Here is a 24,667-nt window from a genome sequence, read left to right as displayed (position 1 = left end):
ATATGTTTTACTTGTAGATCTGCGGTATTTTCCTTTCTACGCTTTTTGGAAAGTAGAGATTGTGTTAGAAAACCTGCTTCCCCACAAGCAGTAGGTATGGAGCCTGGACTTATACTGTGTGAGCCGATTGTAGGAAAGGCACACCCCTCCACTCCACATAGGCAGAGGAACAAGCAAAGGAAGATGCAAAGCTGTACTGTGAATAGACAAGCTCTCTGCTAATCTACCTCCAAGCTCCCTCCCCAACACAAATTTCCAGCAGCTGTTATGTCGTGTGTCGGAGAACTTGTCAGAAGTTACTCTGCTGATAAACAGAGGAATGGAACAGCAGAAAGACATGGCACTTACAACTTTGGGGAGAGATAAGTAAACAATACAGATATATGTGCCTAGGTCAAATTTTATGAATTGGGTTTACAACCACTTTAAAGCTCTGGAAACAAAAATCACCAATATTAAAAATCTATTTTCAGCATGAGAATGGGGATTTCAAACATAAAAACAAACAGCACAAACATATGAGGTCTACACACGAACAGTGTACATAAGTAATGGTAGAACCACTCCTTATTTGCTGGATACAACCTCTGCAATACAGAACATAAACCCCTTGTTTGGGCAAGTAGAATGATACCAGTATCCCACACAGAGGGAAAACATTAATGGGGAAGTCCACCCTAAAACTAAAATCCCTGCATCTACAGACGTGCACATTCTAACTGACCTAAGAAAAAAAATATTAGTATACATACCCTTCCTGAAGCCAATCGGATCTCCAGAGGCAGAAGCTCTGCAGAGGACACTCCAGACAATAGTTGTGAAATTAATGGGGAGCGACGTCAACCATAGCGTTACTATGGGGCTTCCGTTGTCGCATGTGTCCTCTGCACAAGCCCCACAGCGAAAGCCGTGGCTGACGGCTCAGCGTGGGATCAGATCGCCTGCAGAAAAAGTACGTATACCGATTTTTTTAGATTAGTGTTAGATCGCCGATATCTGTAGATGCAGGGATTTTAGTTTTAGGGTGGACTTCTATTATTTTATTCTCCATCCAAACCCTGATGCTTGTATTAGATTAGATCCAAACCACAGAACAGCCAACGCCAGTATCTAGACATCAAATTTGTGACAGGTTATAGCAGGATACAGTGATAAAGTTACTGATCAACTGCCTAGAAATAAAGCATTGAAAAATAAAGTGATTTTAAAGCTTCACTTTTTATAAAATAATGAACATGTTATACTTACCTGGTATGTGCAATAGTTTTGCACAGAGCAGCCCTGATACTCTTCTTCTGGGGTCCCAATCTGAGGGGGGGGGGGGGGGGAAATGTTTTGCACAGAAGGAGACGACAAGAACTACCTCACTATTCCACAATATAGATTTCCTTTAAAACATTTTCCTTATTCAGTAGTCAGAAAGCAGGTCAAAAAAACAGCATTTTGATGCCCTAAACCTTCCAACCAAGACCTGTTCCTTCTCCACTACAAGTCTTCTGAAAAATGAAAAAAAGAGAATGGCAATCAAGTATTCGGTTGGAGGCGTGCATGTGAACTTAAAGCGGGGGTTCACCCAAAAAAATAATAATTTTAAATTGCATCTAGCAGATACAGCATATAAAGGACAATACATTTCGGCAATTTTTTTTTTTGGTACATACCTTTATATCCTATATGTTGTCCAGGGCTTCCAGGTTCCGATGACTGCTTGACTGGGCGTTCCTATCCTTCCGTACGATGATTGACGTCTTGTGAAACAGGTGACCTGTCGCACAACGCGCGTCACCAGACGTCGGGAAAGAGCCGAGCTGCGAGTCGGCACTAAATGGCGCCTGCGCAGTCAGCTCTACACGGCGGGCGCAGGTGCCGTATAGTGCCGATTCTTAGCTCGGGTATTTCCGGAAATCTGGTGACGCGCTTTGTGCGACAGGTCACCTGTTTCACAAGCCGTCAATCATCGAACGGAAGGATAGGAACGCCCAGTCAAGCAGTCATCGGAACCCTGAGGCTGGGATAGGAACGCCCAGTTCCGGAGTCGTCAGAACGCTGAAGCCCTGGACAAAATCCGGATATAAAGGCAAGTACAGAGGAAAAAAAAACCTGCCGAAATTAAATGTACTTACTATTGTACTTTTTAATGTAAAAAATTTGTTTTTAGGGTGAACCTCCACTTTAACCTACAAGGCCAAGAGCCGCTATGGTTATAAAATGTACTTTCTGTGAAGTCTTACTTTGGAAATGTGAATACTTGCAACAGGAGTTTTTTAATTAGTGTTTATTTGGAAGGGAAGTGGATTATTAAAAAATAAATAATAAAAAAAAAAAAAGTGTGCGCTTCACATTAGCTTGTGTTTTTTTCCCCTGTGCCGATTGCGTCATCTACCAGCTTGAATTAGAAGACTTGGCTGAACTGAAACGGGTAAAAGCTGAAAAGTCCAGGTCCCACACAGAACTATAAACTCCAATATTTTTTATCAATGTGTGCCATAAAACTTTTACACAGCAATTGCATAGCTTTCAGCCAGCTTCAGTTTAAGCACCCTTAAGACATTCAGCTACGGAGTTAAACATACTAGATTTGCCGAATAGAAGTGCTGACACATCATCACTGAGCTGTACATAGCCTGTGATTGAACAGAGGAGCCTGCAGTTACAAGCCAAGTTACCCTGCACAAGGATAGAGCTACACTGACCAGCCTGCCTGTATTACAGAAGTTTCTGCATTGGAAAAATTAAAAAAAATACATAAAAAAAGTATTACTGCTTCAGACAGTCTTACAGATCATCCGCTGGTGCATACCTACTGGGATCCATTCCTCCGCGCAGTATCCAGATACAATTAGGCTGCACTTTCATTGTGTATTCTTTATAGCCAACAAGCTTTCCTGCAAGTGATGAAAACTCATGAAGACATGACTTATCGACAAACCGTCTATTCCTTCAATGCATTTCTCCCCAGTAAAGGCTTAGTCATGAGGGTCACGCAAGTGGAACTTAATCCTGATACTGCAAGCATTACTAAATAGATAGTAAAGTATAGCATATTTAATTGTGTTAAAAGTTTTTTTTCACATTTCTTCAGTTACTTCCAGGTTTCTTGTAATCTTCAGGAGGGGAGGAAAGGAAGAGGGGTTTTCTCACCTGCATGCATTGACTAATGGCAGATGTATTCCAGGAAGTACGTACTACATGAAAAATTTGCCCTTACTCAAGATGGTCACGACCGTAAATACTGGGGTTTTTTCAAAGTGATTTCTCAACAAAATAAAGCAGTATAGACATGGATGGATGTGCAAGTTTGCTTTAAATAATAAAAATAAATTAAATAGTGTTTTTCATTTGTAGTGCTCAGATGCAGTGTAGATCTGGCTGACTAACCCCCAGGCAGAAGGGCTCGGATGATGGGGGCACGCTTACTGAGGAGAAACAGGAAGTGAGAAATTCAGACAAAGAAAAAAAAAGAAAAAACATTTGTAATGGAAATCCAAGGAAAATGTAAGTGAACCAACAATGTACTAGCTTAAAAGGAACCTATTTAGAAAAAAAAAAAACCTTTACAACCCCTTTAAGTATCTATTGGGGATAAATGCATAGGAGTGGGATCAGGTCTGGCAATATGTTGTGTGCACAGTCTGTTTACATGAGTTTGAATTCCAACAAAGCTGATTGGATATAAAGATAAAATAGTGAAAGTGCAGCCTACTGGTTTGTAGCCAGAATTTTCTGGATTACTGCATAGATGTGGAAGAATTACCCAAAAGACACAGATTTAAAGTGGTTGTAAACCTGAAAAAAAAAAAAAGAATTCAGCAAAGACAGACCAGCAATCTGTGCTCAGTCTGGCTGGGAAATGAGCTGGCACTCTTACTTGGTTTCCCTTAGTGAAAAAATGCTTCACAGGTAAACAAAAGGTATCGCCACGTCCCCCTCTCCTGTGATCGATAGACCCATCGAGTACTTGCCAATCAGACTCATGCACAAACATGAGAAGTAGCCGTGTCTCCCACCACCACATTCCACCGATCTCTATCTCCCCTCTTAACTCCTCCTGCTGCCCCTGGATAGGCTGTTCTGTGCCTCCGTGTGCAGAGCTGGGAGGGGAGAGTCCAGTGACATCACGACTCTCCTGCCAAGCACCGGGCTATCAACACAACCAGACAGATTCTGCAGGCTATTAATGAACATCAAAAGTGATATACAAAGGCAACAATAATGCAATCTAATACATTATGGTATTGACTAATGTACAGATAGTGGTCTTTCAGATTCATGGAACATGGGGTTTACAACCACTTTAAAAATACACATAGCTCTTCTAAAACAGGTGAAGCTAAAATCCAGGCTAAACAAATTTTGTTTAAGGCTCGATTCACACCAATGCGTTTTTTGGTGCATTTTGCAGAAAAGCAGGGAAATTTTTAAACATGGAACCTATGGAACATTCAATGCTTTTATGTGCCTCTGCGTTTTTGGAAAGGGTCTGGGACTTTTTTTCCCCCGCAAAAAGCAGCGTTTTGCATGTAATATAAGTCAATGGACCCGCATCCAAAACGCAAGTATCGCGTTTTTACTGCGATTTTGACGCGTTTTGCCTTTTTTTTTTTACATGGTTTTTAAATGAAATGTAAAAAAATTAAAATTGATGTAAAAAGAAATTAAAACGCAAATCGCGGCAAAAACGCAAGTCTAAAAACGCAGCAAGCACCGCAAAAAGTACTGCAAAAACGCTCAAAAGCAACATGCATTAGTGTGAATCGAGCCTAAGAAAAAAAAAAAGACTGATGCGTTGGCAAAAACGCATGACCCTAGCATGTGCTTGTTGCAGCAAGTGTTAAGTTGATCTACAAAGCATGAAATTATGCTTTATGTCAAGGGTTCAGGCTGGTGGTGGGGCAATGGTGAAACTCATAAGTCAGCATAAACCAAAATCCCTGTATGGATCATTCCCGGCCTGTTCGTGACTATCAAGGAAAGTAAAAAATAAAAAACCCAGGGCAAAAATTGGTCCCATCGAGTACTTGGCAAATATAAATTGAAACCGAGCAAGTGGAGAATTATACAAACGTGTCTATAAAATTATACTACTAGCTCCCTAATAGTGAGCTTGAATTGTAGGTCATAAAAGGATGACTGAACTTGATTGCCAAAGACTTGGATACCCCTTACAATTGGGAAGATTTCCTCTACTGCAGCTTACCACCAATATGCTTTTACTCAATATGATGGCTTCATGGAAATGTGGACATTACAGAAAATATTTCCAGTCTAATATGGGTCATAAGCAACTGCTTTATGAAAGGTCTACTTTAGTTACTTAAGAAAACATTATATACATACAAACTAATAAGGCCGTGATCATAAAAACGTAGCTTCTTACTTAGGGTCCAACTAAAATAAACATTCAGCTATAAACAAGAAGGAATGTTCTTTGTCAACTATGTGGACAGGCTGGATGAGGTCCAGGGTGGCGGGGAGAGGATGATTCACAAGGGTGCCGGTATCCACAGGATTTAAGTATCTTGGTATCCAGGTTACCCCTGAACCACGTGATTTTCTTGCACTCAATTTGACACCGTTGCTGAATAGAATTAGAGATAAGGTTAAGATCTGGTTTCGCCTTAAGATGTCCCTAGTAGACAGGGTCAATCTTATTAAAATGATCTTTATGCCCCAGCTCTTATATATCCTGCACAATACCCCTGTGGTCATCCCTCTGAAGATGTTCAGGATTATTAATTCCCTTTTCAGGACCTTTATCTGGCAGGCCAAGTCCCCTAGGGTGAAGTTGGAGCAGTTTCAGAAGCCTAAGATGGCGGGAGGCCTCGCCCTCCCTAATCCTTGGGTATATTTGGCAGCTCAGGCGCAACACATCGCCAGGGCTATGCCAAAGGGTCAGGTTCTTGAGGGTGGCGAGGGGCGGGCGGATCCCATTAGGGCCCTGATGCGTTATGCCACTGGCTTCGATAGCGTACCTACTGGTATGGAGGCCCTGGCATATGCACTATCCAACAAAAAGTTTCCCACATATGCGCTGCTGCAAAAAATTTTGGAACAAACTTAGACAGATGCAGGAGGTAGAGGGGTTCAAAGGTTTCAGCCCGATCTGGGACAATAGGTACTATGAGGAGTTGCTCTCATTGGACTGAGGGGCGCGGTGGAGAAGACATGGTGTTACGCTTCTGAAACATATTTTTGTTGCTGGTGAGCTGATCCCCTTCCCTGAATTGAGGGAGAGGTATCGCCTCCCACAGTCTATGTTCTTCCATTACATGCAGTTGAGACATGCTGTGATGGCGCAGGCAGGGGGGGCCCCGTGGGTTCTTTCGAAAGTGCTGATATTCAAATTTATGGCCGAGGTGTCTCAGATTAAGGGTTTTATTTCTGACGCTTATTCAATGATCTTAAATATCTACTTAGATGACTTTCCCCTTGGGGTGTCCACGAAGTGGGAGAGGGACGTGGGGACCTTCGAGGATGAACAATGGGAGGTGGCACTTCAGGCAGTGCAGTTGTGCTCCCTGAATGTGGCCCAGCAGTTATCCCAATTGTATATTGTGCTCAGAGTGCATTACACACCCGTCAGACTATTTAAAATGGGGATAAGGTCAGACTCCAACTGCACTAGATGCGCAAGGGACCATGGCGACCCAATTCATTTACTGTGGCGGTGCCCCAAGCTTCATTTATTCTGGTCAGGGGTCGTGGCTCTCCTTAACAGTGTTTATCTGACTAACATTCCTGTTGACCCGAAACCGTGTCTTCTTGGAATTATAGATGATACGTCACTGGACGACAATAGCAGGCAAGCCACGTTGAGAGCTCCGTTTCAGGCCCGTAGGCTAATCCTTCAGCATTGGAAGGCAGTTGATCCTCCAACGTTGAAGGAATGGATTGCTCAAATGGGTGACACCATAAGAATGGAGAGGTATGTCTGTCTATCAACACAGGGGTTGCTCGAGAAAATTTGAGCAAGTGTGGGCTCCATGGTTAGATTCCCCTGGCTTATCCCCAGTAGATCTGGTCATGGATAGGTTGCTTAGATAGATGGGGGGGGGGGGTAGTCAGCCATGGGGGGCAGTCAGAGAGTGGGGAGTTTGATTAATTGGATTTATCCTTTGTATGTGATGTGGGGGGTGTGGGTACTCCAGTGGGGCTAGTGCCTTTTGAAGAGTGGCCTCGGACTGAGGTCTTATGTTATATGGGAGTCTGCTGTGCTTTATGTGTGAACTGTCATTTGCACTGGTGGAATGTTTCGGTGCTGTGTTTATGAGCTGTGTACTTGCTGTGATTTCCTTTTCTGTTTAAGAAAAAAAAAATATGTTTTGTTTTTCTCAATAAACATCTCGGATTTAAAAAAATAAAAATAAAAAAAAAAAAACTATGGACAGACAACGCACACTGCCACCACGGAAATCAGTAGCGCTTGTTACAGCAATGCCAAGTTGAAGAGTGTGCCAAAAAGTCATCTTAAAAACCTAGAAAAATGTCTGTCTCATTAAGTTGAATGTTTCATGTGGGTGATAAACATGGGTAATTTAACTAGCCATTCAACTGCTGTGGCAGACAGTTTTTCTCATACAGGTAGGATGGAGTAGCTATGGCGTTCGCACTGGCATTCTAACAGATGTGCAAATTGACAGAAATGCCATTGGCTGTTTTTTCTTTTTCTCTCACATTCCCATTTTTTGTAGACCCCAGAAAATTCCCATATCACAGATCCACATAGGTCAACCCATCTACAATTGCTTTGCTGACCACATAGGAAAAGCAACCTTGGAGTCTGCTTCAATAGCCAATTGGGATGATAAAAAAAAAAAATAAAAAAAAAAAAAAAAGAGTTTTCCCTTCAATTAAAGGTTGGCATAGTTGCCATCAATTGTCTGCCAGATGCCTGGTGGTTTGGACCAGAGCACCTGTGTATGACTGCTGCCAGTACCAATATGAAAGCACTGGTAACTGAAGGTGATGCTAGGGCCTGGTGCATGACCATGTAGCTTAAAAAAGGCATGATGGAACAGGATTGAAAAAAAAAGAAGAATGAATATGGGAATTTTCTGGGGTCTACAAAAAATGGGAATGTGAGAGAAAAAGCAAAAAAGAAAGAAAACAGCCAATGGCATTTCTGTCAATTTGCACATCTGTTAGAATGCCAGTGCAAACGCCATAGCTACTCCATCCTACCTGTATGAGAAAAACTGTTCAGGGAGGAAAATACTGAGCACTATTCAGTAGGTCACACTGCAGACGTCTCAAGAGTGCAAGGACACCAACCTACAGATACCAGGGAGGTGAAAGCACCAAGCTTTAAAAAAATTGCACCTGCACAGGTCGTATTAATACAGTTTTTACTCATAGCCCAGGACTGTCAAACTCAATTCATCGTGGGCTGCATCAGCATTATGATTGCCCTCAAAAGGGCCGGTTGTATCTGTAAGATTAGATGTCCAGCGCATCCCCTTCCCTTACATTAGATGTCAAGAGCCACCCACCATCAGAAGTGGAGTCCCCCACTCTCCCTTACATTGCAGTGCACCCCCTTTCCCTATGCTACTGCTGGAAAGAAGCTGGATGCATTGCTTGAAAGCAGAAAGTAAGGGTCTGGAATAGAACCAGAGGAGGGCTGGAGCTCTCCTGCAGCTGCCGGAGAGGTGCGAGGGCCATATGAAATGGCCCGGATTTGGCCCGCAGGCCTTATGTTTGCCACCTATGTCATAGCCCATTCATATCAATGCATTGTAGTAAAATTTGCATTTTTATTGTGCATTGTTGGAGCACACCTACCATGGAACTATGCATTGAAGTGCCATTAGTTTTCAATCGCTTCCCAACAAAGCATCTAAAATTGTGGTGTGCCAAAAACACATAAATATGGATACATCTATGCATTGCAGTGCACTGCATTAAAAAAGTTGTGAAGCATGTCCAATTTTAGTGCAATGCAGAGCTTTGGCAGTCCACGAAAAAAAGTTAATGGTCTGTTCAATGCACAGTAAAAATAAAGAGCATTACCCCAATGGACTGTGTTGCTTTAAATGTGCAGTGAAACATACCATCGGATAATCCATCAACACACATTTGTTGGCAGACAACTTTAAAGCATGCTATCCCACATTTGTTGGCGGAAAACAATTGTCCGATGGGGCGTATTTTCACAGCCTGCCACCACACAATTCCCGTCGGATAATCCGATTGCGTGTACAGGACTTAAGGTACAACTGGCTGCAACCCACAGAGAATTTGTGTTTATTGTGCACATCTTTGTACCATCTTTGTACCATCCCCAGATATCTTCTCTTTTACAGAGGAAAAAAAAAACGTTATTCTTTAAAAATAAAACGCTATGGATTCTGCACGAATTTGCAACCATTTTTGGAAGCTGTAAAATGACATATGTGAACCATAACAAAATAAAAAAAAATATCGAAACAAGTCTGGTTCATGGAAATGAAGAGCTTCAAAAGTTTCACAGCAATCAAGCAACAGACCAAAGACACGAGACAAATTATCTTCAAAGCATTCACTGACTATATCACACCCACAAGAACAGAAAGGCTTTTAAGCTTTGGTCAGATTTTAAATTAAACTTACACATGTAGGTAGCACTTGTCTAGGACTGGACAGACACACAGACAAGAAAATATATAAAAAATAAATATCAATGCATTATTGAAAACCCCCTTTTTTCAGCGGAGAATGCGAAAATATGTTGCATACGAAGACGGCAACATACAACCCAATTTATTTACTTTTACATGGGGCATAAACAGTTTTTTTATACCGCAGAGCAGGCTGTATCCTACACCCTAACCTGCAAGAGATTAGGACGTAAAAAATCATCTGTTGAAGGTCTCTAACTTGTGTTTAAAATTATACTTAATTTTAAAGCTCCATTGTTAAGTCTCTGCATTGTAAACATCCAGTAAACTTTCCTTGCTGACAATTACCCGTCGTCAACTCCAACGACTTTAGTGGGAAAATGTATATCTGAACTTAAGGTATGATCTTCATTGCATATTTATAATGGTCCTGCTTGGACCAAGGTAGGCATGTATATCTCATACCTGAGGGATTACTGTGGAACCTGGAAATCACTGTAGTAGTGGGCACTACCACATTAATTGGCACAATCTTTCGGCACCTTGGACATAGTCCTCCAAGACAGTGACCTCAACGCCCCTTCTCTCCACCTTGTCTAATCAGAGACCATCGTGTAGGCACTGAAAAAATACAAGGGCTTCCATGAATGTTGGGAGTGCTGTGCGAGCGACTCCGCCCACAACAGTCCATCAGGTATGGATACTTTCTTTACACTGGTCCAAAGCCAAGTATGCAATTATTTTGAGTTCAGCTTTGGGGCCAGTTCACACCAGACGCAGTTCCGTACAGTTTTGTGTGCATTTTTTTTGCAATAAAAATGCATGCACAGTGTTTCCCATGTATTCCAATAGCTCTAGTTCACACCATGCAGTCAGTTTCCGGTCAGTTTCTGCACCAGAAACTGACTGCATGGTGTGAACTAGAGCCATTGGAATACATGGAAAACACTGTGCATGCATTTTTAGTATAGAAAAAATGTACACAAAAAACTGTACAGAACTGCGTCGAGTGTGAACTGGCCCTTAATGCACCAACAGAAACATCTGCAGGTACGTTGGAAGGAAGGTTTGGTTGTTCCCAACAGATGAGGTTTAACAGTACATTCAGGATGCTTTAAGACTCTTCAGCCTAAACTACATGTAGGTAGGGTGAAACCCTTGCTTTTCCAACCCTTGCAAACTAAAGCACAGAGCCCCAACAATGGCGGCACAGACATATCTAACCCTCTACACATGTGCATAACCTCTATGGTCGGTGTAGATTGAGATTACCATCCCAAAAAAAAAAAAAGCTTTACAACTTTTGGTATAATTATGTAAAAAAAAAAAAAAAAAGTACCATTTTATCCGTACAAAAAAAAAAAAAAAAAGGGTAGCAGCTCGTTAGGAACATGATGACCCCAAAGCTCCTGAGATAGCTTAAGACATCAGACAGACTGTATCCATTTGAAAGCAACCACCATACCTCAGAACAAGGTCTTCACCAGTCACAGCACCCGGGCTGTTTTTGGGGTGTTAGAAGACACCCACACAAGCACCATGTGTGTAAAGTCAGGGGGAATAGATTTTCCAACAGAGGAAAACTCCCAATACAAGAGTTGAAGCCAACCCAACTGGAATGAGAAAAGGTTTCCAGAATAACCACCTTTTTCTTTTTAGCTCCACTTCATTCATCTTCTGCCTCATCTGCTGCACTTTTTGTGCAGTGTTGGCTTTTCTACTATCTCGCACCCTTTTCCGAAGCGTACTGCAAAATAAGGAGGAAAAAAAAAATGACATACATCATAACTTTAGCACACAGTACACAACACACATTAACTAGATTAAATTTAGTGGCAAGTAGAAATGCTGGATTCTTAAGGTCATATGATACATACAAGAATGAGCTAAAAGTAGTGCCTTTTACACTATGAAAATTCTAGGGGTAAAAACGCATTGCTTGCAGAACAATGGGCCTTGCTGTCAGGCAGACCTGGCTCATATCATGAGCCTCATTCATTGTGCTGCTATGTGATATGGCAAGCTATAAAGAGCAAATCAGATCAGGCAATTTTAGAAAAAGTGATAATATGGTTTCATTCAAATAGCAAAACGCATCACATATGTCCGACACCGATTATCTCCATCACAACTTCACCTGTAATTTCAAAAAGATCCCTTTATCATCGTCATTACTTTTGAAAGGAATGATGAATCCTGTCAATATTAAGGGATGCTATGAAAACAATTTTGAGCCGCTACTTTTATCAATCTTAAAAAAAAAAAAAAAAAAGAAGAAGAAGGATAATTCCAGCTTCTCGGCACATTGTGAATTACAAAAGCTGATCCGTCATTAAACAAAATGGCCCAGCATAAAGTAAAACGTCTGTTACTTATACAGATTGGAATCAGTTAATGATTGTGCCAATACCAATAATGTGTTATTCCAATTTTATTCAAAAAACATTGTTTTACATTTCTGGCTAACCTAACTTAAAGCGGAGGTTCACCCTAAAAACATTTTTCTAACATTACATTGTGCTCACTTCCAACATTGACAGTATGCCGATTTTTTTTTTTGCTGCAACATACCGTCGTATAGCTATTTTCCCCCCGGCTTCCGGGTAGTGAATCCCGCGGGAGTGGGCGTTCCTATGCAGAGGCTAAGTGATTGACGCGATGACAAAAACTTCCCCCCCCAGCGAATAAGGCGCGTCACCAGTTTCCGAAAGAAGCCGAACTGCGAGTCGGCTGTATACGGCGCCTGCGCACCAACGTTAGGCTTCTTTCGGAAACTGGTGACGTGCCTTATGCGCCGGTTGTACGTTTTTGTCATCACGTCAATCACATAGCCTCTGCATAGGAACGCCTTTTTTACTTTTACCTACAAGTAAGCCTATAATAAGGCTTACCTGTGGGTATAAAGAATATTTCCTAAACCTATACGGTTTAGGAGATTGCAGCGGCGCAACGGGGATCCTCGGCTAAAGGACCGGCAGCCGCCGGACCTTGCCGAATTCAAGTCTCCCGCGCGCATGTAAGTATTTCATAATGTAAGCATTTCATAATGAGCCAATATGCGGTGCATACTAGCTCATTATGGCTTTTGCCTTTCAGGTGAAAAAATAAATAATCACGGGTTTACAACCGCTTTAAGTACTTCTACTGCAGTGAGGTTAATGGCAATATACATTGGGGGAGACGTTACCTTTGAGCATCAGAGTCTGCTTCTTGAGATTTACCATCAGACTGCTCCTCTTCTTCAGTATGGAGACTGTTCCCATTATATCGTTCATCTGTCTGTTTATTGTCCACTTTGTCAGATTGGTCATCTTTGGAAATGTCTGTACACGGATTCTACAAATGAAATCACCGTAAAATTGGTCAATTGAAAATATTAACACAGAACTACAATTTTCTCAGGCTATAAAGATTAGCCATGTATAATATAAGGCTACCAAAATGTATTGCTACACTTAGAGGTGCCTCTCTTCTCTTTTATACCCTGTAAAAAAATGCTTTGATATACAAGTGCTTTGGATTACAAGCATGTTTCTTGAACAAATTATGCTTGCAAACCAAGGTTTTACTGTAATATGTTGAATGCAATCACACCGATTGACTAATGCTGAAGTCAAACAATACAGTTATCAGAGTTCCTTTTTTCATGTTAATGGTCTTAATGGGTCCTTTACCTACAAGTTTGACAAAAATCATCTAACAAATGATTCTGTTTCTGCGTATTGACCCATTTGTGCAGTGAAATTTTAAACATGCACATGCAATGTCGTTCATATAATAGTAACTGCAGTGATGTGCTAGTCAACATTCAAAGTTATCATACAAAAATATGAACAGTACAAACGTCTATAAATGTCTATTCAGACAATGTACAAGTCCTAGCATAGAAAAGACCACTTCTAAGTAAAGTATCTTCCACCTCTGATAGTCTTCACCTGGGTGAGTAAATATCACACTAGGGCAGGAAGTGCGAAAAGCCATGGATACATGGATCGAAATTCAGCCGCTTCAACCCACAGGTTGAAAAGGGTGGGGGGGGGGGGGGGGGGGGGGGGAGAATTCTAAAGATGTATGGCCTTGCCTTTTTTACCAGGACAAAATGCAGTCGCCATATCCAAGAATCAACTATTTTAAATAGAAAGACCCCTGAAGCTTTTCTTTTGGACAAAAAGCAGTGATGTCACACTGCTGTATAAGGGCTCGATCAGAAGCCATACATGTTTTTCTTGCCGTTTAAGTTGCTTTTAATGCCTGAATTTTTTAATAAACTATATTGCAGAATCGTAGTGCATTATTTTCTCAGTGTATGAGCTTTTCAGCACAACTACCATTCAGTGTGCATAATGCTGGGGGAAAGCGAGAAACCCTTGTTAAAACGCACTGGGCGTGTGATCTGCTGCGGGTGTCAATGTATTCTTAACGACACCAAAAATGCACATATCATGCAAACACAATGCATTTGCCTGCAGACACTATTTTTGGTGTGATCCAGTGCGATTTTAGCCCATTCAAATGAATGGGCAAAAAAAAAAAAAAAATTTGTACCACACAGGAATTCCTGTACAATCCAGTCCTGAGGGAACAGTCACTGCCATCACCTTCAGATGGCTTTTTCAAGTTTTTATATCTCCTCCGTTGGATGCCTTTTTACCACTTAGTACAGACTAGGGCTGCAACTAACGATTATTTTCATAATCGATTAGTTAGCCGATTATTGTTTTGATTAAATCGGATAATAGCCTTTAAAAAAAAAATTGCATTTTTAAAAAAAAAAAAAAAAATTGGCCAATTTGTTGTTGGGCAGATTACAAAACACAAACTGCCGCAAAAACACATCACATGCTTTTCTGCAGCTTCTCCATTGAAGTATATTGAACCAAAAAAAAAAATAGCACCGTTTTGCGTTAAAAAGTCCTTGCCCTTTCCAAATACGCAGCAGCTGAAAAAAAATCATGGATGTGAACGTGTCCCATAGGAAAACATGTAAATGAACTGTAGTGCGTTTCTGCAATAATCGCTACTGGGGTTCATTTTTTTTACTGTGGGACAGTGAAAACCTTAGTTAGACTTACCGGTAACGGTATTTCTATGAGTCTTTCAGGACAGCACCTGGAGAGAGCGCAGCTCCACCCACTTCCCAGGAAACACTGCAGTCAATGCTATAAATTCCGCCCCCTTCCACCATGGCCTCAGTTGTTCACGAGTACCTCCGGCCACGCTGAAATTAGATAAGCAGAACATAGAAACTACACACATTAGCATATATATATATATTATCTTTAATAATAAAAGGGCGGGTTATCGGTGCTGTCCTGAAAGACTCATAGAAATACCGTTACCGGTAAGTCTAACTAAGGTTTTCTCACCTCGTCTTTCAGGACAGCACCTGGAGATGATAACCGAGTACTTACTCTAGGGTGGGACCACCGCTTGCAGGACCTTCCTGCCAAAAGACTGCTCTGACACAGAGAGCAAATCCATCCTATAATGACGAGCGAAGGTGGAAAAGCTCGTCCACGTTGCCGCTTTACAGATGTGTTCTGGTGAAGCTCCAGCCCGTTCTGCCCAGGAAGTTGCCACCGCCCTAGTAGAATGGGCCATAACTCCCGGAGGGGGATCCAAACCTTTAGCTTTGTATGCCTCATGGATAGCCATGCGCAACCATCTAGCCAGCGTACTTTTGGAAGCCCCATGTCCCTTGCGGGAACCTGAAAACAGAACGAAAAGCGAATTCGCCTTTCTGAACTCGCTAGAGACCTCTAGATAGCGTCTAATGCATCTCCTGACATCCAAGGAATGGAATTCCCTCTCCTTCGGACAAGAAGGAGTTGGACAAAATGTAGGTAACACTATTTCCTGCGTCCTATGAAATACTGACACTACCTTCGGAAGAAAACTCGGATCAGTTCTTAATACTACCCTATCAGGGAAGATTGACAAAAAAGGCTCCAAAACGGAAAGCGCCTGAAGCTCGCTAATCCTCCTTGCTGAGGTGACCGCCACCAAAAGCACCAATTTTAAAGTTAGAGACTTTACAGAGGCGTCTACCAGTGGTTCGAAGGGTTTTTGAGTCAAACCCCCCAGGACCACTGATCAATCCCACTTGGGGAAAAATTTAAACGGGGAAGGCCTAGCCCTGGCTAAGGCCTTAAAAAATCTGATGACATAAGGCTCTAGAGATAAACGTCTCTCTAGAAACACTGACAAAGCCGCCACCTGCGCTTTCAAGGTGCTGGCTGCCAGACCCTTATCCATACCGTCTTGTAAAAACTCCAAGACGGAACAAGTATTCAAAGGAGAATAATTTTTAACTTCACACCAAGAATTGAAAACCTTCCAAGTCTTGAAATAGATGGCCCTCGTGACCTCTTTCCTACTACTAAGTAGCGTGTCTACCAAACGTTTGGATAGACCCTTCCTGCTAAGAATTAGCTCTTCAGTAACCAGGCCGTGAGCCTTAACCGACTCACGTCTGGATGCAGTAGAGGGCCCTGAAAAAGTAGATCTCTTCTGACTGGTAGAACCCAGGGGTCTTCTACCGCCAGTTCCAACAGACTCGAAAACCAAGGCCTCTTGGGCCAGTATGGGGCTATCAGGATCAGAGTAGTCTTCTCCTCCTGAAGCTTCCGTAACACTAAGGGAATGATCTGAACCGGGGGGAAGGCATAGCACAGGCGGAAGGGCCAGCGTTGAACTAACGCATCTAGACCCTCTGCCTGGTCCATTCTGTTTAGAGAAAAATAAACCGGAACCTTGGCATTGGACTGGGCCGCGAACAGGTCTATCTGAGGAGTTCCCCACTTGTTTACTAGCTCTTGGAAGACCTCCGGGCATAAACACCACTCCGATTCCAGAACCCTCGTCCGACTTAAAAAGTCTGCCAGCATGTTTAGGCTGCCTTTTAGGTGTACTGCCGATAGGGAAGCCAAATTCACCTCTGCCCAGGACAGAGTCTGTAAGGCCAGACTGAGGAGTACTCTGCTTCTCGTGCCCCCCTGTCTGGAAACATACGCCACTGCTGTGGCGTTGTCTGACAGAATCTGGACATGTTGGTCCAGAATCAGCTCCTGGAAGGCCCTTAGCCCTAACCAAATGGCCCTGAGTTCCCTCCAATTGGAGGACCTTCTGGACTCTTCCCTCGTCCAGGATCCCTGTGCCATCTGCCCGTTCAGGTGAGCACCCCATCCCCACGAACTCGCGTCCGTAGTTAGGACCCTTGTAGTGAGGAAGGACCAAGACAGACCTAGGCGCAGATTTGCCTGGCTTCTCCACCACCAAAGTTTCCTCTTCACTGAAGACGGAACTCTGAATCTCTTCTCTAGGGATTCCCCATGGGTCCAATTCTGAAGGATCACCTGTTGTAGGCCCCTTGAATGGAGACAAGCCCACTGCACCGCCGGAATGGAGGCCGTGAGTAAGCCCATTGTGGACATGGCTGAGCGCACAGAAATCGGCACATTCGTCTGAATTGCCTTCACCGCAGCCTGAACTTTCTCTATCTTTTCTTCTGGTAGAAAGATTTTCCCCTGAACAGAGTCTATAACGTATCCTAGAAAGACTATCCTCTGGGAGGGCACTAGACTTGACTTTTCTTTGTTCAGGATCCAACCGAGCCCTTCCAAATGAGCCTGGGTCCTCCTCAGGTCCAGGAGAAGCTGCTCCTCCGACTTGGCGAACAGCAGGAGGTCGTCCAAGTATGGAATTATGGAAATCCCCCTGAGCCTTAGGGGTGCCAAGGCCTCTGCCACCACCTTTGAAAAGACTCTGGGAGAGGAGGAAAGGCCGAATGGGAGGGCTCTGAATTGAAAATGTCTCACTCCGCTCTCTGTTCTGATGGCTAGACGCAGATAGCGCTGGGAGGAAGTCCTGATCGGGACGTGCAAATAAGCATCCCTTAAATCTATTGAAGCTAGAAAGCACCCCAGGGGAAGAAGCTTTCTCACCGAGTATATAGAGTCCATGCGGAATCTCTTGTACCGGATAGCTAGATTCAGGACCTTCAGGTTTAAAATTAACCTGAATTTGCCCGACGGCTTCTTTACAAGGAATATATGGGAATAACAGCCCTCCCCCTGGTCTCTCTGGGGAACTGGCGTAATCACCCTCTGTTGGAGAAAATCCTCCACTAATGTCAGCATAGCCTGAGACTTCTCTTGCTCCCTGGGCAATTGGGTCACATAAAACCGCGACGGTGGTTTTCCCAAAAACTCCAGTGCGTATCCCTCTGCAATCAGTTTGAGCACATACGGACTGGACGTCGCCTCTGCCCACTGTGGAAGGAAGGCTTGGAGCCGACCACCCACAGCTGGGAGACCGTCACTGGGGCTTAGCAGGTTGGCTGGGGGAGCGAAACAACACCCCAGGCTTCCCGCGGCCCCTCTGGGACCGCCAGGGTCTACCACCCTGACCTCTTTGTGCCTCCTTAGGACCCTTGGCTTGGAAAAAAGGACGAAAATTTTTCTTGGGCCCCGAATCTACCTTTTTTAAAGGAAGAGCCTTCTTTCTATCCGCCGTCCTATCCAGGACGGTGTCTAGTCCTGTGCCAAAAACCAAGTCTCCTTCAAAAGGTAACCCACACAGTTTCAGCTTAGAGGCTGTGTCCCCCTGCCAGGTCTTAACCCATAAGGCCCTTCTGGTTGAATTTATCAACGCCGAGGATCTGGCGGAGAGCTTCACGGATTCAGCCGAAGCATCCGCTATATAGCCTACCGCTTTCATAAGGACTGGAAAGGACTCCAAAAGCTCTCTACGAGAGGTACCGGCCTCGATATGACCTTTGAGCTGATCCAGCCAATGCTCAAGGTTTCTGGCCACCACAGTGGATGCCATAGCTGGTTTAAGATTAATCAAGGAGGTATCCCAGGCTTTTTTGAGCAGGCTATCTGCTCTTTTATCCAGGGGATCCTTAAGGGCACCTGTATCCTCAAAAGCTAGGTCCGTATTGCGGGAAACTTTTGAGAATGCTGCATCCAGTTTAGGCCTTTTATTCCAGGCCTGCGTTGGATCCTCATCGAAAGGAAATCTCCTTTTCAGAGATTTAGAAAAGAAGGGTGCCTTCTCTGGGTCCTTCCATTCTCTTTTAATTGTCTCAGACAATACTTTATGTACCGGGAAGGTACGATGTTTTACCTCATCCAAACCCTGGTACATCCTGTCATGCAATGACAGCTGAGTCGCATCTTCTTTAATGTTTAGGGTAGAATGAATTGTCCTTAATAGGTCATCAACCTCCTCTAAGGACAGTTTATAGCGTGAGGAAGAAGTATCCCTTTCTTCTTCATCCTCCGCCTCTGATCCTGAAATAGCATTTTCAGGTTCCTCCTCCTCGGACTCACTGTCTAACCTTCTAGATGTGGAGGGGGTACTGGCCCTGGCCTTAGATCCTTTAGTCGGACCCTTGTCCAGAAAGGAGCGAAAAGACTGGAAAGTCTGGTGCAACTCCTCCCTAAATGAAGAGAGCAACTCCCCCGTTCCCTTGACGGTGGTCTGCTCAGAGGCCGAACTAGTAGAGGCTTCCCCCCTGACAATCTCCGCAATACAAGTTTTGCATAAAGGTTTGGTCCAGTTCCCTTTAAGGGAAGCTTTACAAGTAGCACACCGCTTCTTGGAAGGAGGAGGTTCTACCACTTTAAGTTTTTCTTTAACTTTCTGAAACGACACAAAGGACAACAACGCTATGTTTAACCTTTGTACGCCAGCCAACAAAACACACAAGTGCACACAGCTAGTGAACAAATAAAAACCAGCACCCATCACCGCTGTACCAAAAAACTACACGCACCCACAGAAGTGACTAGGGTGAGTGAGGCAGGCTCCCCTCCCCCGAAGGGGCAGAAAAGAGGGACATAACAACACCCTGGTACATTGACCCTCGCTGGGTCTCCTACCTGGGCCGGGCTGGTGCTTGTGGCTCCTGCTCCCGCCACCTCCGCTGCGTCTTCTGGCTCCATGGTCCCAGAACGCTGCGGGCGTGCGACAGCTCTTTTAAATCTCCCGGGTTCCTCTCGCCGCTGCGAGACCCGGAAATAGCACCGCCGAGGCTCACTCCCCCTCTTGCGTTCCAGGAGGCCGGAACCGGAAGCCGCCACGCGCCGCCGGAAGTCCCGCCTCCACCCGGAAAGGACGTCACTACGCCCTCCGCTCCGGAGCCTCGTATGCCGGAAGGACGGCACCTGACCGCCCCCCCGCAAGCTACGATGCCCGGACTAAGGGAGCGGGACCTCCAGCAGCCTCTGTCCTCGCCGGACCGAAGAGGAGAAGCACCCGACTTTCACCCGCACGTCAGGGGAGAAGTCGAGTCCGCCTCTGGAGGATCACCTCCTAACCTAAAACACCGGTATGCTTACACACAATCCACCTTCCCCGCCTGGGGAGAGAACAGCACACCCCTGGTTCCCTGCAGCGCTTCCACCATGGCCGGAGGAAACACTACAACTGAGGCCATGGTGGAAGGGGGCGGAATTTATAGCATTGACTGCAGTGTTTCCTGGGAAGTGGGTGGAGCTGCGCTCTCTCCAGGTGCTGTCCTGAAAGACGAGGTGAGAAAGTAATATTTACAGTAGCGATTTGCTTTTTTGTACTATAAAGGGCTAATTTTCGTTTTTTTTAACCCCATTATGTCACTGGCCGATTAATCAATTATGAAAATTGTAATCGATTATTTTCATAATCGATTAGTTGTTTCGGCCCTAGTACAGACTAGGAATTACATTTTTTGACCAAAATCATGATTGAGAGAATAGGATATTGTAAGCATATGCCAGACAGGAAATGCTATTAACAGAGCAGCCCAGCCCAGAACAAGAGGTAACAGTTAATCCTAGTAATCTAGGAAAGTAGAATTATGTGCACACCTGTTGACTTGAACTTCCCATTATCATTTTTGTTCCCTCTATTACAGCCATATAGGAAAATCTCAGTTGACCAGGTGTCTGAATTAGTCCCATTCGGTATCGCCTCATGTCCAATAGCACTTGTTTAATGTCCACAGTGGAGGGATCTTTCCTTTTCTCAATCTGACAAGGGAAGAAAAGGAATTTTAATATGATCACATTTATGGAAGCCCATACATACACTCACAGAATGTGCTTCAAGGCTTTTGCATACCAACACACAACAGACAGTACCTTTATATTAAAATCTAAAATAAATTATAAGCTTTACATTTAATGCACAGTAAATGGCATCAATTTATATAGTAAAACATATCAAACCAAAATTTTGTTTTTCATTTCTAAGCAGGCTATAGAAAGGCTATATGCATACCATTTTTTTTTTTTTTAACCAAAACATTTTGTTCAAGCCTTCTTACATTAACAAGTATAACATTACACATCTGCAAATCTTACCAGTACAAGACAGGTATCAACCAATGAAAAGGTCCCAGAACGCCCAATCCCTGCACTGCAGTGTACAACGGAGGGCCCATAATTAGGATCCAGGGAACCAGAATTCCGGACTTCAATCAAAAAGTTTAGAAATGAGGCTGGGGACTCTGGTACACCAAAATCTGGCCACGTGGTATAATGAAAATGGAATATTTCTCTGGATTCTGCTGTCTGAAGAACAAAAAAAGAAAAATATGTTAACCCACCTCAATAAAAACGTATTATTGCAACACAGGATGTATAGTGCCAGCAGTTAAGGTGCTTCAAAAAATAAAAAGGAAGATCGTACAGTTAAAACTCTTCCTCCCTCTTTCTCTCCATCTTCCAATTTCTACTTGGTCTTCTTATGAACACATTGATGTGGGCTACTGCTAGCCTAGTTTGAGCATGGAAACATGGTGTTCCTCTTTTAAGCACAGGCAATTTTTGTTTAATTCTACAGAAGCCGTTAGAACAGTATATATGCATGGTAGTCTTGAATTGCCGTATAAGCAAGATCATCATTACAATATCTATAGTGATAGGACAACCTCAACCACTGCACTTTGTGCTTTTTGCAAGTCTCCATCTTAGCCCTCTGGGTGGAGATAGTCGTGAACAGTCACTTTAATATTATATAGTAGTGGTATGATCAGAATGCAATGGCTTTGTTAATCTCCACCGCTGTTTTATATTTGTACAACTTAGTACTTTGTTATCTAAGGGTACTTTCACACAGGTGCAGGCGGGGACCGTAAAACGCTAATTTTAGCTGCGCGCATTTAACCCCCACTAGCAGTCGAAGAAAGGGTTAAATGCGCCCTTGTAGCGCTTTGCAGGAGATTTGACAGCGGTGCCGATTCATTTCAATGGGCAGGAGCAGTGTATTCAGCGCTACTCCACTGCCCCAAAGATGCTGCTGCAAGACACTTTTTAAAAATGACCTGCCAGTGCATCGCCCCAGTGAAAGCTTTCACACTGGGACTGCAGGGGAGGCGTTTTTCAGGTGCTTTACAGGTGCCATGGTTAGCCCAAAAGCACCTGAAAAATGCCTCAGTGTGAAAGGGGTCAAAGTCTCCTTTCAATAACAATGATTGGGAAATAAACTAACATTAAGTGCTGGCAGCTATTGGCTGCAAGTGCTGATGAAATGCTGGTTTTCCAGCTAGAATGTTAGACCAGCTTCTGTTAGATAGCAGTACACATGTATGGAAAGTTAGCCAGTTCCAGTTGAACTGTCCGACTTTCAGGACATGTGTACCAGTCTTTAGCGATTTAGGCCAAAACGACTAAAGTCTGAGAAATGAGTGCAGAGACGAGCGTAGGTAAAAATTTCAGAGCACACCAAAGGGTAGAACAAAAACTTCTTCCAACTTCTTTTCAGAAGGGACCATGTAAATGGTCAAAGCTCAATTAAACCAAATCCACTGCTCACTATGATTCAGCTAGTGGGGTCTCCTCACATACAGAAGGTAATGAATAGAGTCCAACAACAAAACTTCTGTGAAGGACATTTTAAAACCCCAGCAATTAGAACAAGAAGTTTCACTGGCCAAGTTATAAAGCCTAGAATCAGAGAAAAAAAAACAAAAAAACAGTTAGTCTTACCAGTAACTCGGTTTCCAGTAGTCTTCCAGGGCAGTCCTTGAGAGAGACGAGTTCCTCCCTCCAAACAGGAAACATGTTGCCAATAGCTTATTTAAAAAGGCAGTCCCTCAGGTCCTTGGTCAGTCATCCAAGAGAACCGAAGGCCGGAATCTGAAAGACATTAGTGTATTAGTATGGTGGGATCGTGCTGCCCTGGATGACAACTGGAAACAGAGTTACCAGTGAGACTAACTCCGTTTTTTCCCCAGTCGCCTTCCAGGTCAGCCCTTGAGGTTAACCAAGTACTCAGACTAGGGTGGAACGGCGGCTTGGAGGACTACGCTACCAAAAGCATGGTCCTGACTGAATATCAGATCAAGTCTAATGTTGAACACAGGTAAAGAATCTTGAGCAAGTTGCTGCCCTGCAAATTTGCTCCAGTGTGGCTGCCACCTTCTCCACCCATGAGGCTGCTGAAGATTTTGTAGAATGAGCCCTTTGATCTTTTGGCTGTGTTACTTGCATTACTCTGTATAATTCTAGTATAGCCGACTTGACGCTCGTTTGCCTTTTTGTTTTCCAGAGTACAGGACAAAGAGCATCTAAAGCTCTGAACTCATTGGTGACTTCACTGTACTGAAGTAGGCATATTCAAACATCTAGAAAGCCTAGATCTTGCTCTTTACCATTAGCCTGTGAACTACAAAATGAAGGTAGTATTATATCCTGGGATTTGTGAAAAGTTAACGCCACTTTTGGTGTGAATCCCGGATTGGTTTGAAGAATAATTCTGTCAGCGTGAATTTTGAAAAAAAGGCTCCGACAGAGCCTGGAGTTCTATCCTACATGCTGTAGTGATTGCCACGGGGAAGACAGTTTTGAATGTCAGCAGACGTAAAGATGTTTCTTGTAGAGGCTCAAAGGGTGCTTTTGATGATCCCCCTCAGTACCACCGACCGATCCTACGTGGGACTTTGTGTCTTGGGTGGTCTGTACTTGGCCAACGCTCTGCAAAGACGTAAGACTAACGGGTTTTCTTGTAGTGTCTGTTCTAGATGCACCGAAAGCGTAGCTATCTGAACCTTCAGCGTACTGAGCGCTAGACCTTTATCAGCACCCTGCTGTAAGAATTCTAAGATAGTAGGTGTATCCATCTTTTGTCTGTAACTCTCAGCGGACCAGCTGTTCAATTTTTTGGCACTCATGGCATCATCACCACTTTATCTGAGAGTACTTTTAATAGCTGGAGGACTTCCTCAGTAACCAGGCCACCCATCTCAAGCTATCTTGCTTTAGGCCTGTTAGGGGTCCCCGACACATCAGGTTGTCACTGCAAGGAAGTAGCCAAGGCTCTTCTGCTGAGTAACCGAGGAGCTGAGAGAACCAGGCTCTCTTGGGCCAATATGGTGCCATCAATATCAGTTTTGTCTGTTCCTTTAGGAATTTTCTCTTCGCTCGAGGAATTGGATGTACGTGGGGGGGCATAACCCATCTTGAAATCCCACGGGTTTTGGAGTGCATCTATCCCCAGAGGCCAGTCTCACAGATTTAGCGAGTAGAAATGCTTCGCCTTGGTGTTTTTCCATGATGCAAAGAGATTTTTGGCATAACCCCAGCAGGCTGTAATTTCCCTGAACACCTCTGGGTGTAATTGCCAATTCTCTTGGGAGATCTCTTGGCGACTGTGGAAGTCTGACACTCCATTGTTTTCCCCCCACTTTGGGTGGACACTCCCAGCAACAGTAGATTTCCTCCTGCCCATCGGCAGATTTGGTTGGAGATAAGGATTGCCGTACTGAACTAGGGTGTGCCAACTTCTTAGCTGGTCTTGGAAGTGTTCTATGGCTTTGGATATTGACATAAGCTCCCTCTAGTTCGAAGATGCCTAGGTGGGGTCCCCCTATTCCCAACTGCTCGTGTCCGAGGTCAACTTCTGTGAGCGTGGGAAAAAACCATGCCAGACCCTGGTTTAGATTTGTGTGGTCTCTCCACCACCAGGGCAACCTTTTCACCGAGGTTGGAAGTTGCATTTTTCTAGAGGCCTTCGATGAGACTTGGCCCATTGTACTGCAGGTATCGATGAGGTCATCAGACCAAGACCCGACATCAGCTCTCTGA

At 43.8% G+C, this 24,667-nt stretch overlaps 1 protein-coding gene across 4 annotated transcripts in view; it reads right to left on the bottom strand.

Annotated features, from left to right (window-relative positions):
* Positions 1-24,667, bottom strand: part of PTPN2 (protein tyrosine phosphatase non-receptor type 2) — a 93,919-nt gene that overhangs the window by 6,383 nt on the left and 62,869 nt on the right. For 2 of the 4 annotated variants that reach the window (XR_005749485.1, XM_040353927.1), the window contains exons 6-9: positions 20,945-21,154; positions 20,450-20,611; positions 12,784-12,932; positions 11,242-11,343 (exon numbers count right to left, since the gene is read on the bottom strand). Coding sequence is in view for 3 of the 4 variants with exons in the window: in XM_040353927.1 (XP_040209861.1) it covers positions 11,242-11,343; positions 12,784-12,932; positions 20,450-20,611; positions 20,945-21,154 (623 nt within the window). In the remaining variant the exon portion in view is untranslated. Of the gene's footprint in view, positions 1-10,959; positions 11,344-12,783; positions 12,933-20,449; positions 20,612-20,944; positions 21,155-24,667 lie in introns of those variants that run through there. The other 2 variants (XM_040353928.1, XM_040353926.1) reach the window with 2 other exon arrangements.

The sequence above is a fragment of the Rana temporaria genome, chromosome 5, assembly GCF_905171775.1.
Source record: "Rana temporaria chromosome 5, aRanTem1.1, whole genome shotgun sequence".
NCBI lineage: Eukaryota > Metazoa > Chordata > Amphibia > Anura > Ranidae > Rana > Rana temporaria.
The sequence above is the reverse complement of the archived record's forward strand: the minus strand, read 5'-3'. Positions and strand labels throughout refer to the sequence as shown.